Source organism: Penicillium longicatenatum (assembly GCF_028827895.1).
Source record: "Penicillium longicatenatum strain IBT 33135 chromosome Unknown contig_1_segment0_segment0, whole genome shotgun sequence".
NCBI lineage: Eukaryota > Fungi > Ascomycota > Eurotiomycetes > Eurotiales > Aspergillaceae > Penicillium > Penicillium longicatenatum.
Window position 1 is genome coordinate 2,377,941 of NW_026643119.1, and position 12,973 is coordinate 2,390,913.

At 50.5% G+C, this 12,973-nt stretch overlaps 4 protein-coding genes across 4 annotated transcripts; 2 read left to right on the plus strand and 2 right to left on the minus strand.

Moving 5' to 3' along the window:
- Positions 1-510: 510 nt before the first annotated feature.
- Positions 511-5,025, plus strand: N7484_001661 (TRAPPII-specific subunit TRS120; the record flags this gene model as incomplete). Its single annotated transcript, XM_057112081.1, has 3 exons — positions 511-676; positions 758-1,716; positions 1,777-5,025. 3 exons carry the CDS (start codon positions 511-513, stop codon positions 5,023-5,025), a joined length of 4,374 nt encoding a protein of 1,457 aa, XP_056976818.1.
- Positions 5,026-5,903: 878 nt separating this feature from the next.
- Positions 5,904-7,118, minus strand: N7484_001662 (SDR family oxidoreductase; the record flags this gene model as incomplete). Its single annotated transcript, XM_057112082.1, has 2 exons — positions 5,904-6,869; positions 6,990-7,118. 2 exons carry the CDS (start codon positions 7,116-7,118, stop codon positions 5,904-5,906), a joined length of 1,095 nt encoding a protein of 364 aa, XP_056976819.1.
- A 195-nt stretch (positions 7,119-7,313) lies between these two features.
- On the minus strand, positions 7,314-9,211 carry N7484_001663 (Sec1 family protein; the record flags this gene model as incomplete). Its single annotated transcript, XM_057112083.1, has 3 exons — positions 7,314-7,952; positions 8,011-9,036; positions 9,098-9,211. 3 exons carry the CDS (start codon positions 9,209-9,211, stop codon positions 7,314-7,316), a joined length of 1,779 nt encoding a protein of 592 aa, XP_056976820.1.
- Positions 9,212-9,511: 300 nt separating this feature from the next.
- N7484_001664 (lysophospholipid acyltransferase) lies at positions 9,512-11,373 on the plus strand (the record flags this gene model as incomplete). Its single annotated transcript, XM_057112084.1, has 4 exons — positions 9,512-9,533; positions 9,608-9,652; positions 9,711-10,829; positions 10,889-11,373. 4 exons carry the CDS (start codon positions 9,512-9,514, stop codon positions 11,371-11,373), a joined length of 1,671 nt encoding a protein of 556 aa, XP_056976821.1.
- Between the last annotated feature and the right edge of the window lie 1,600 nt (positions 11,374-12,973).

Consider the following 12,973-nt stretch of genomic DNA (forward strand, 5'->3'; position numbering starts at 1 on the left):
TATAAATCTAAAGCAGTCCAAACATATCAGTGAGGAAGCCTATCTCATATTCCCGTAGTGTATGGGTTATAGCGGCGCTGGTACGATAAAGACAGAAATTATCTTAGAATGCCGAGGCAGACAGAATAAAGGAGAAGCCAAAAGAAGAAGAAAACGACTGAGTATGTAGTTGGTCAGCAAATTAAGGATTGCGGTCACCAGGTAATCAGGCCGCGGAGGTGGCATCGTCTTATCGCCCCTTATCGGCAGATTAGATCAGCATATGCTTATGTCATCGGTGTTTCCATCGCGGCTTCAGGAGCACCATGCGCTGAGCAGTTGATCTACGTGGTTTGAGCTTGGAATATTTTCTTGATTCTGGCAGTGGGCTCGGCGCCACAGCTTACACTTTCTTTTATACTTTCTCCACCACTCCTCTCCCTAAAGATAACAAGGTCTAGAATCGAACTATTGTGGATGCGGGCCTAAGATCTCCCACCGCCAGTACTCCGGTCTCTCTCAAATGACAGCATGGGGGTCGACCCGTTATCTCCAATTGCGCCTGTGCGCTTGAGGGCGCTTTTACTACCAATTGGACGAATTAAACGATCCCGCTTCTTGAGCTTCGCATCCCGGCTTCAAGCTGAAAATGTCGTGCGGTTAGGGGACATTAGTCCCGATGGTCGACCAAACCGAAGTGAGCAATAACCACGCTGTCGTAACGAGAAATCACGAAATGCAGAAGGATCAGGGTTGGAGGGCTGACTATCTTCTACAGACATGTTTTCCCCACTTGCATTTCCCACGGGGTTGATTCTATACGACCTGTCCTTCTCGGTTCCCCCCACGTCGCACCTCGAGCTATTTCCGTTTGAGGTATACAGGGAGCCTCTGGTGATCATTGCGATCGCGGATGGTACCGAGCTGTCCCAGAGTCCTGAATCGAAGACACAGCATCCCAACCCGGAGGAGCTTGATCAGCTATTGGTAGAGCTCGATGCAGTGAAGGAGAGGAGCCCACGTGCACTAGTGAACCAGCTGCTGGTCTTTGACTATGATGGCTTGGAGAAACTCACAAATGGCCCCGATAATGTACTTTGGGTGCCTCGTCCCGAGGCATCAAAGGCTACTACTATGAAAACGGTTTTGTGCGACATAACCTCGGTCTTGCTTTCGGAGTTGGACGAATTTGCGAAGACGATCCAAGCCATCCCAACAATTGAATCGCCTCGAACATCGTCATGGGGACCGTCCCGAAATCCAGAGTTGCGTCCCCGACCGGTTGACCGACTATTACACCGGATGACCCTGCCTGCACAAATGCCATCCAACCCCAATGGCACGCCAGACACCCCATTGTCCGACTCGGGCGCGCAAACGCCCAACTCCGAAACTGCAACCACATTTGACGAGATCACTCGCTCGATTCACATTACCCGCACACATTCTGGCAGCAAGAGCCCCTCAGTAGCTTCGCCCAAGGAGCATAGTCGGGAGCGGATGTCAGTCAGCGGCGTGAGTGCGACTGACAGAACGAAGAATCGTATTAAGGGACGGGCTGGAGTCGTCATTGGGACTCTTTTCCTGCAGGCAGGAAGATGGCACGATGCCTTAAAAGAGTTGGTTGAAGCGACGAACAATGCACGCGCAGGTAGTGATTATATCTGGCACGGTAAAGCGCTGGAGTCCATTCTTCTTTGTCTCATAATGCTTGGGTGGGCAGGCATGGATTTTCAGGTCTGTGTTTAGATGTCAAATTGAAGCAGACATTAAGATGACCACTAACTTGGAATCTAGATTCCCTCAGTTCTCTACCCGGTTGCCGACAAATCTTCAAAATCGCATCGAGATTCTGTTTCTGTTCCTACAGCTGGCAACCGCATTATCTCCCTTCAAAACCTTGCAAACCTGTTGCCCGATCTTGCAAATAACATTCTGAATCTATACAATCGAGCCGCCCACATTACAGATGAACCTCTTCCACAGCTGGTCTTCTCCGAAACAGTCATTCGGTTATCAAGACTCTTGGTGTCAGCTCGGGTCCGTGATGGCGCGCTGGATGACAACGCTCTGAAACACATCGTCATGAACGAACCTCTTGTTCCTATACTTCAACCAGAGCTTCCACGTGGAACAGTCCTTCTTCGCAAATCAGAGCTTGCAAACTTTTTGTACCGAGCTCTGCCGCTTGCCCCTAGTGCTGACTTGCCTGCCACCGATGTAGTCCCCATTGTTGTGGGCGTGATGTCCGTTCTCAATGCTCTAGATTTGCCTCGAAAGAAAGCTTTCATCATGCGCGAGCTTCTCACTGTCATGGTACCCAGCTTGGTACAAGCACGGAAAATTGGCGCCGCAGAAGTGGGAATCCACCCGGCCGCGGGATTAGCATCTCTTAGCGATACCGCCTTTGATGTGAATGCCCTTGACATTGGCCCAGGAAACATGGAAAGAAGTGTGCGTCTTTTGCTTGCCACCATAGGCGAAATATATGGAGTTCAGCCCTCGGCCTACTATGAGTGGGAGAAGCGACAAAGCCAAGCATCCGCACTTGGTGGATCAGAAGGATGTCCTGATTATGAATCGGTTGCTGGCATTGCAGAGCGATCTTTTCGACATGTGGTTCTTGATAGATATGGCGATCTCAATCTCAAGATTGATGTTCTCAAAGCTTGCATTAACTGCTGTGAAGCCTTACCCGACTTTGAAGGCGTGCTTCGTTTCACAGTGGAGCTTCTGCAGACCATTCGAGGGGATCTGATGATAGGAGAAACAAACCAAATGCCCCCGTATCTCCCCCGAGAAGAGCAAGTCCGTCTCTTGAACAACATCAAACGCACCGTTGGCGCAGCAAACCGGCTAGGTGCGTCTCATATGACAGCAGAGTACTGGGATGATTTCCTCGTTCGTGACGTACAGCTACTAGCACTACCGGATCCCAGACGACCTGTCCGGCGGTCCAAATCAGAGTTGCATGCTGTCACCGCTGGATCAGAAAAATCGAAAAAGGATCCTTTCCTATACAACCCCTTCGCGAAACCCAGCAGCAAAGCCTTGGAGATGCTGAGTGTGACAGATGAGCCTGCCTCATACCGGGTAACCCTCCAGAATCCCTACGAATTCGAAGTTGAGATCGAGCACTTGCGACTAGAGAGTACGGGTGTGGATTTCGAGGCTGTGGCAGAAAACATCATTCTCCCTCCATTTTGCCTGCAAGATGTCATCGTCCCGGGCACCGCTCGTGAGGAAGGAAACCTCACTATCACTGGCTGTATCGTCAAAGCGCGAAATTGCCGAATGCGAAGGTTCCCCATATTTAAAGAATTCTGGAAGCCTGAACCTGATGTCAAATTCAAACGCACAGGGCTGGCTTCGAAAAAGCCGCTATCAGAGCGGCCGGTGTCTTGGGCTTCAGAAACCTCCAAAGATGGAAAGACATCAGTTAAAAAGGGTCCTGAGGCAGTGACTTGTGAAGTTAAGGTCATCGGCAAACAGCCATCCCTTTTGATTGAATCAATGTCGCTCTCACAGTCAGCAATGATGGTTCTAGAAGGAGAGATCAAGTCATTTACCATTACCCTTCAAAATACCTCTTCTTGCCCCGTGGACTTTGTTTTGTTTACCTTCCAAGATTCGACCACCCGGCAACTTCAATCGGCTCTTAAGAACAGGGATCTTTTGCCAGTGGAAATCTATGAGCTGGAGCTGAAGTTGACAACTCAGCCGGCCCTACGATGGCGCCGTGAGGGTTCTAACTCGGAAGACCACTCTATCCCGGCGGGTCAAAAGGCTACTTTCACGGTGGATGTCCTAGGCAAGCCTGGCCTGCAGGATACTACTGTTCAGATCGACTATTCGTTCGTCGGGGCCAAACAGGCTGATCTGCCTGACATTTTCTATACTAGGCAGTTGTTTGTGCCGCTGACGGTCACGGTAAATGCCAGCGTAGAAGTTGCTCGCTGTGATATCTTGCCCTTCAGTGGCGATTTTGCCTGGCGAAATCACCTCGAACCCCCGTCGGACCCAATTGAGCAAGAAGATACGCCGTTGTCTGCCAGCGATCATGACCCATTCTCTCAGGTTCTTGCTCGTCTTGGAAATGGAACCTATGGTCCGGATCATTGTGTTGTATTGCTTGACCTCCGAAATGCATGGCCAAGTCCCGTATCTGTGCAGTTGCGGGTTGGCGAGCATTCCGCGTTGTCAAAGGACATCCATACTGGCCAGTATACCGTCGATGGACACCTTCAACCCGGCCAAACCTCCCGGTTTGTCCTCGTACTCCCGCGTGTCTATCTAGACAACCCTCATGCCTCTATTCCCGTCGTCAACACAGGCACTCGAAGACAATTTGTGGTCAGCGTCAACAAGTTATCCTTCGAAGCAGAGGCAGCCTCTCGCGAAGCTTTCTGGTTCCGAGAAGAGCTACTGAAGAGAATGTCCGGACACTGGAAGGAGGCCTCTACAGGCCGTGAGGGCACCATTGACCTTCGGAACATCCGCCTCAATGCTCGCATGGTGGAAGCCATGCGTCTCGAGGATGTTGATATTACATTTGCTCTCTCTTCGCCCTCTGATCCCTCCAACCCTGAAACTTCTCAGAAGGTCACTCAGACCGGCCGCTCCCGCTTCCGAGCTGAATCAGACGATCTCCTTACCTTGTCCGTCACCATCCGTAATCGATCTTCGCGTCCAATTCACCCGCTTCTCCGCCTTCAGCCTAGCTTGCGACATCAACCAAATAATATCGCTCTGGACCTCACACGCCGTCTGGCATGGACTGGAATGCTCCAGCAGTCCCTCCCAATCCTACCAAGTGGCGCGTCGACCCAGGCCTCCATCGGCGTGACGGTGCTTAGCCGTGGTGAATACGAGTTTGGTGCTAGTGTCGAGGAAGCACGCGTTCTGTGGCCCTCTGATTCCCCTAATAAACGGGAGGACGACTCCAATGCTCATGATGATGTCGTCAAGGACACTTTCGGAGCGGACGTTGTGAGACGACGCCGCATCTGGCATGCGATGGAGACTTGTGTCATCCATGCCCGCTAATAAAACCCTGTTAACACCTCTTGTGCCACCTTTTGTCTTTATGATCATGCCCACTTTGTTCCCTCTTGTCTGTTTTCTCACGATATACATAGATTCCATTGCATGATTCATGTCTATGCCATGTCCCCCCTATCACAAGCCTAATCTGGTAGGTTATGTAGTATGTCTCTTTTGGGTATACTTTACACTACATAGTGTCACCGAAGTACATACAGTACCTTGAATTCAATACTTGAAGATAAAGAGCTCACGTTTTAAATAGAGTGAAGGTAGTCTCTTGCTAGGTTTTAGTTGAGGAGCTTTAATTGAACAACACGAATGTAGTTGAACACCTCTCTAACACATTTAGTGTCCTGCGGTTATTGGAATTCAGACAAAAGACTATTGTTCCTGATTCTCCAGGCCTCAAGAAGCATATGGCGTCGCTTCATTGAAGCCAACATGCAACATAGCGCTTCATTTCGGCGGAGATATAGGCAAGAAACGGCGGCTTAGTATCATTCCTTGATCAGTGTCACATTCCGATTTGGCTTTGGGTGAATAAGTATCTAGGCATGTACTTGTTGAAATCACTAACACTACGTGGCGTTCAATTTGACATTGTTTCACTTCCCCTTCGAGCCTTGGCTAGCGCAACGCCTTAATTTTAAGCCAAAGGATTTGGTATCTTGCAAGGCCGAGTTCTCTGAAACATGGATCGGGTTTCGAGAGATTCGGGTTTCTCAGTCGATGCCCATTCAAGACCAAGCCTCACATGGTATGAGACCCAGTCATAGATCATTACCGGGCAGAATGGCCCGTAGGTAGAAGTCGGTAGGGGCGCAGCAAGCGGTACATGTAGCAAACCTGACGTGTTGAAGGATCGATCTACATACGCTTCATCCCGCATTGCTGCCAGCGTCATTGCCTTCAATCTGTGCAGATGACCTTTCACCTGCCCCAGGCTGTGTTTCCCCCAACGGGAAACTGAGATGTTTCCAATCCTCGATCTCCTCAATGATACACTTTAACCTATCCCGAATACTTTCAACAGCGTAGGTACCGAGAATCAGTCGTAAGGGAGGATAAGAACAGTGCCCCAGTTCCCAGACAAGGTGGGCCGCTTTCACCGCAGAAGCAGGCTGCTTATCACCAAGCCACATAAGCATGCGCCGAGCATGCGCAGCAGGCGAGGTCGATGTGTTATAGGGCTCGCTGGGCTTCTTGACCAGGAAATGACCATACAGGGGCAACGGCGAGGAGAGGTTGTGCTCGGAGGGATTGGCAGCCATAAACGAAGGCGAGACTAGATCCCCAATATCGTCACGCCGCATATGACCGGGCTCAACAAGAGTTCCCTTGATGTTGAAGCTATCCACTTCATACAGCATGCTTTCCATTAGACCCTCGACAGCATACTTCGACGCGCAGTACGGTCCCAACCCTGGCACCCCAAGCGCGCCGGACGTTGAACTGAAGATAAGATACCGGCCTGCCCGCCGTTCTCGGAAATGCGGCAATGATAGCTGAATCATATTCAAAGTTCCTGTAAAGTTTGTCTCGAATTGATTGCGGATATCGAACTCGTCTTGGTCTTCGCAGGCCCCGATCACGCCGTACCCGGAACAATTGGCGATCACGTCTATGCGTCCGAAACGTGCGATGGTCTGATCAATTACGCGCTTGACGGTCTCGCGTGCGCGTACATCGCATAATAGGCCGAGGCAGTTCTCATGTTCGTCTTCAAGCTCTTTCATGGCCTCCGGGCTGTTCTCGTAAGTGCGCCCTACGGCTGAGACTAGATCGTTGCGCGAGAGGGCGATTTTGACGAGTGAGCGGCCCATGTGGCCTGTTGCGCCGAAGATCTGAAATTATTGAAAGCAATTTAGCATCCAGATTCATTCGTATTCGCCCTTGCATTCAATTCGATGTTGTAGGTTGGGCGCGTAGAGCCAAAGTGGGGTTGGGGTAGGATAACCACCTACCAGCCATACGAGCGGTTTTGGGGGGTTCTGGGGGCCTGGAGGATCGGTAGTGGAGGGGAGATGTAATCGAGGCTCGCGAGAGGCAACCGGAGAGGTGGGACCTCCCCTTTGAGGGGAATTCTGGTCCATGGCGCACAGAGAGGGATATGGAGGAAGCAAAAGTGGGAAGGTCAATCTCGGTCTCCGCATTGTCCGGGGTGTGACCCACATTACGCTACAGATGTTATGGAAAGCTAAATTCTTGATCAAAGTTTATTGGGAGAATAGAGGTTTCAACTCGGTATAACACCGTTTGCCAATATACGCCCGGTTCCTATATATCACTTAACGTCCAACTTCCCGTCGGAGCCGTCCTGCAGCTGTCGAGGGACCGGGCTCTGGCCAGCTGCCGACAGCATCGTCGACCTCTTCCAGGAATGTAGTGCTATTGTGGACCATAGTGCCACCTAGGACAACGCGAACACCAGGAGAGCTGGCATTAACCTGTGCGACCATCTTGGCCTCCTCGTAGGTGGTGCCGCCAACCATGAAGATGATAATATCCTGAGGCTTGTCGCGAGTATGCCCGCTGCCTTCCAGGAATGGGTATTGCATCTCCTTCAGGCGGCCCTTTATCAGATTCTGAAGAGTCACCTCCAGTCGTGGTGAGTGCTGAGTGTAGACATTTTCGACACCCTTGAGACCCTTGAAGCGGTCACGAGCACCAGAGAAGAATGATGTAGATTCGAAAAGATCGGAAAATCCACCTGCGACTGGTGGTGCTTGCAGAGAGTGGTGGTAAGCAAGAAGCTTGGAAATAATGTTGACTTTATTAGAAGGGACGTCGCCTGCCGTCACAAGTAAGTCAAGCAAGACCGGTAGGGAACTATTCGGTTGCTTCTCATAGCGAAGCGCATAGAGAGCCACTAGACGTATCTTATTTTCAGCGGGCACGTTTGGCAACTGGATAATGCGTTGCAGCGACTGGAGTGAACAGGAAGGTTAATACAGCTCCGAAGCTTACAGAACCCGCTGTACATACCTTGAGGTCATTGGAGTGATTATCACTGCAAGCCAAGCTTTGCTCCAACTCACTCACATCCAGCAAGCTATCCTCGCCCACACGACGGCTTAGCTCGCCGACCAGGGTGACATGTTTGCTGACGTTGCCCGAGAGCTTGCGGAATTCTGGATAATCCTCCACAAACCGCTTCATGTCGGTGATAGATTCGATATTCATGTTGCTCTGCGTTTTAGTCTGGTATTGTTCCACGTATTCTTTGATATTCTGGCCAAGATCGCCGAAATTCTGATACATGTTCTTCTTGAAGAACGGGTCTTGGTCTTGAGCGAGCACGATTTCCTTGAGCTCCGGTCGGATCTCTGGCACGTCCTGCAGGTCCACTCGTCCATTTCGGATGCCAAGCAGCTCATGCACCATGGCCTGATATGTCCATTGCGTAAGTAATGGGGTGATGGGGTCATCGCGGCGATCCAAAATAAGCAGGATTGGCGGTGTATCCGTCCGGCGGAAGTTGAACAATTGCTCCTCCTGCGTGAGGTGGTACCGAACTTCTGTAGCGAGTTTGCGGGCCATCAAACTGTTCTTTTCGTAGCGAATCAATGGATTCTTTTTCAAGGACAGTAGAAGTGCCAGCACCCCCTCCGTGCCTCTTTGCAGCGAATCCGGATTCCATAGGTCGGGCGAGTGGCTCCAGAGCTTGCTTAAGGGGAATCCCAGATTCATAGAGCACAAGTCCGGATTGACCACCAGAAAGTCGGCGAATTGTTCCTGCACCGATTGAACGACCTCATGGCTATCAGCCTCGGCAAGGCGCTCGAGGGATGATTTGCGGATGATGTTGCTTAGGTGGATGTAATATTCACCGTATTTAGGGTCTCGAAGCTCATCGACTAGGAGCTGAATGGAGCTTGGGGAAGGGCGTACAAACACCAGACATCGCAGATGTCGCATTTTCTCGCGCGCGGCATTGTCCAAGCGATCAATGAGGTAGACTTCGTGATTAAGGAGGGCAGATTGGGTGATGGCGGTCGAGACAATGGGGACCTATCACCAGGAAGTCAGTAATCTTCAATCAAGGAAGCTAGTTTCATTGCATTGTGCCCACTGTCTCACTATCGAGAAGCAGGATCTTCATCTTGGCGGATGAAGACCCCGAGGTTGACTCGCCAGCCGTCACCATCTTGGAGATGTAGCCCGAGACGGCTGCGACAACATCCATAGTGGGGAGAATGCGCCCTGGCGCGTGGGGCAGCAAATAGAAAAGGAGTAGGAAGATCGGTGAGGAGCTTCAAAGCTTTAAGACAGTGGAATCACCACGGAGGTTGTTACCGTGTTGGCGTATGGGAAGTGGAGAAGTGATTTAGTTGTTGAATGTTGGGCGTATCCGTGTCCCACATGACAATTTCCAAGTTGATCCCTTGACCTTTTTTTTTTTCTTTTCTTGTAATTCTTCTCCTTTTTCCATTCTACCCATGAACTCATCCTGAAGATACGGCTTCATTCTTTTTGGGTCGACATCATGTTGTCCTTTATAGACAGCTGTTTGTGCTCCTCCTATTGAATTGGAGAGCTATAGAGCTCTCCCCAGACAACTGGAACTGACTTCTCCCCGCAGTATTCGAGATTCCTGCGCAACTCACAGGCGCCTCGGTGGATGAGCGTACGTGATTCTCCTTGGGCACAAAAGATGGTGTACAGCTTTCTAACTTGATTTACAGTCAAGCTGATCGGCTCGTTCCTACTCTCTTATCCACTGGCCGCTGTGCTGAAGCGCATCCCCGACGCTCAGCCGTGGAAGAAGAATGCCTTCATCATCGGTGCTTCGCTCTTTTACATTATCGGACTCTTTGGTCTCTGGGATGGCCTGCGCACACTTCTGTACAGCGCGGCTGGAACCTACGCCATCGCATACTATGTGGACGGCTCGCTGATGCCCTGGATCGGGTTTGTCTTCTTGATGGGTCACATGTCGGTCAGCCATATTTACCGCCAAATGGTGGATGACGCTGGGGTAGTTGACATCACGGGAGCTCAGATGGTGCTCGTGATGAAGCTGACTTCCTTCTGCTGGAACATCCATGATGGCCGCCTGCCGCAGGAACAGCTCTCCGACCCCCAGAAGTACTCGGCCATTGCCAAGTTCCCTGGCATTCTGGACTACGCTGGCTATGTCTTGTTCTTCCCATCGCTGTTTGCCGGTCCCTCCTTCGAGTATGTTGACTACCGTCGCTGGCTGGATACCACCTTGTTTGACATCCCACCGGGCACTGATCCATCCAAGGTGCCTGCGACTCGCAAGAAGCGCAAGATCCCTCGCAGTGGTACCCCGGCCTTCAAAAAGGCCGTCATCGGACTGCTTTGGATTGGCGCATTTGTTTACCTCGGTGGAATCTTCACTACCGACTTGGTGCTTTCGGATAAGTTCTTGACGTTCGGTTTCCCGCGCCGCATGCTCACCGTGTATCTTCTTGGCTTCACCTCTCGCCTGAAGTACTATGGCGTGTGGTCTCTGACTGAGGGCGCCTGTATCTTGTCTGGTCTAGGATACAACGGATTCGACCCCAAGTCCGGCAAGGTGTTCTGGAACCGTCTGGAGAACGTCGATCCCTGGGGTCTGGAGACGGCTCAGAACTCGTACACCTACCTTGGTAGCTGGAACAAGAACACTAACCACTGGCTGCGCAACTATATCTACCTGCGCGTTACTCCTAAGGGCAAAAAGCCTGGATTCCGTGCTAGTATGGCCACCTTCGCAACCAGCGCTCTCTGGCACGGCTTCTACCCAGGCTACTACATGACCTTCGTGCTCGGCTCGTTCATCCAGACTGTGGCAAAGAGTATGTACCACCTAATTATTATCCCTCCTCGCGCAGCGTCTCACTAACATGCTCTGCAGACTTCCGTCGCTACGTCCGCCCCTTCTTCCTAACCCCTGACGGCTCCAAGCCCATGCCTAACAAGCGCTACTACGACATTGCCAGCTGGGCAGCCACTCAGCTCACCCTCGGCTTCACTGTGATGCCCTTCGTCCTCCTCAACTTCAAAGACTCCGTGGCTGTTTGGTCCCGTGTCTACTTCTACGGCATTGTATGGACTATGACCTCACTTGTCGTCTTCGCCTCCTTCTCCCCAGTCAGGGCCGCTTTGGTCTCTAACCTGAAGCGTCGGAACCGACCTCATGTGATGCGGACCGTCAGCCAGGAGACTGTGCGTCCACCATCCCTGGGTCTGCCTAATGATCCTGAGCGTGACTTTGACGAGGCCGTGCAAGAGATCAAGATGGAGATTGAGTCCCGGCGCCGCCGGGGTAGTGTGGTCACCATGCCCACCGGTGAAGAACTGAAAATTGCCGTCGAGCAGAAGATTGGGCGTAAGCTGTAAGGATTTCATATAGATCTACGTTGCGTCTGTATAGACTTAAGTTCATGGTGTGCAAGTTATCATGTGTTGCTGCTGTTTCAAGACTGAGTGATTATACGTTTTATGTCTATTGTTTTATGTCTATTGTTGTGGATTCATGTTACCTTACTGGCATTACGCATTGCAGATGATAAACAAAAGTGATTTTTCCTACTTAAAGGTGCCTGTAATTGTAAATGCTACATTTGTCCTAAACCAGGCTCACTATTACTTTTAATTCAGTCATAGCCGCTATGTTTACGAGAATACCACAATCCTGGAAGAGCCAGCCCCCTTCACCCGTTAAGAAACGTCTGTAGAACCAGACTCTCGCGATTAAAGCCTGACTAAGCTTTTAGGACCCGTGGTAGATTGAAGGGACTTGGTCATTCATCTTTCTTTTTTTCTTTTCATCGGAACGTGGAGATTGTGACCGGGGAAGGTGACTGTGCGAGTGACAAGGCTTTGCTCCAGCATCTCAGCGACAACCCGATCAATCAACAAGTCACCGAATTCATGCACATCAGCTGAGATTGGGAGCAACCGAAAACACAGCTTTGATTTCAAACTTGTCTATCCAGGGAGAGTGGCTCTTAGCAAATGGTCTACTTTACTCGGATTCGGACTCGGGTTCGGATGCGTTGAATGTTCAATCCTTCCAGCCCATATGCTCTCGATACACTTAGGTGGTGTCTAGAGCTGTCTGGGAAGTGCACATTGGTTCTAAGCTAAGCATTCTCTGTCGCCAAGAAAGGGATTCTATGGCTGGTTCTGGCTAATTTGAAAGGAGAGCCACTGGTACGAACTCTCACACCGCCGTATAGTCATAGACTAGTATTATTTAGTTCCGTATATTTCTATGTGAACTAGGATGAACAGGAAGCCCGAGGACATGTCGGACTTCTGAAACTAGATACACTAGATGGGGACAAGGTAGGGGCTTGTTGTTATTTTCTAAACACCACCTTCCAACCTAGTATCCCTGGCAGCACCAAAACAGGCATTCTCTCCATGGCACCTTGACGCAGTCTCTACAACTTCAGGTACCGGCATTGATGATGCAGTGCCGTTACTTCGTAAGAGGTTGGATACACCTGGCTGACAATGGCAGGGTATGGCTAGTGTCTCAGTGTGAATAGCTCGCTAATGGCGGATGACTTTGCATTTTGACAAAAAGAACATAGATACGCTACATGCATCACCACTGGCCGTGGCCATGTGGGCAAGGAAAGGCTATTTGTCACTAGATGAGACGCTAACTCTTTGAGCGAGAAGGACCTTTAAGCAGAATAGTGGAATGCATTTTGTTCAAGTCGTTCACGCACGTAATTGGTATGAAGTGTGCTCAGGTCTACTCACTGAGCAAAAGCCGCAAGAAAGCACTATTATGATAGGGAAGCCAAAATAGAAATCTGTTACATAGAGGTAAAATGAAGTAGAATGTCAAGAATGAGATAAGGCAGCAGCTGCTGGGGAAGAAAGCTCTCAAATGAGAAGAATTCAAGTAGAAATATAGTCACAAACATTGAAGGGGGAATTATGTATGTGCGTACAGTCGTTTCGTGCAGTCGTATTCAATAAA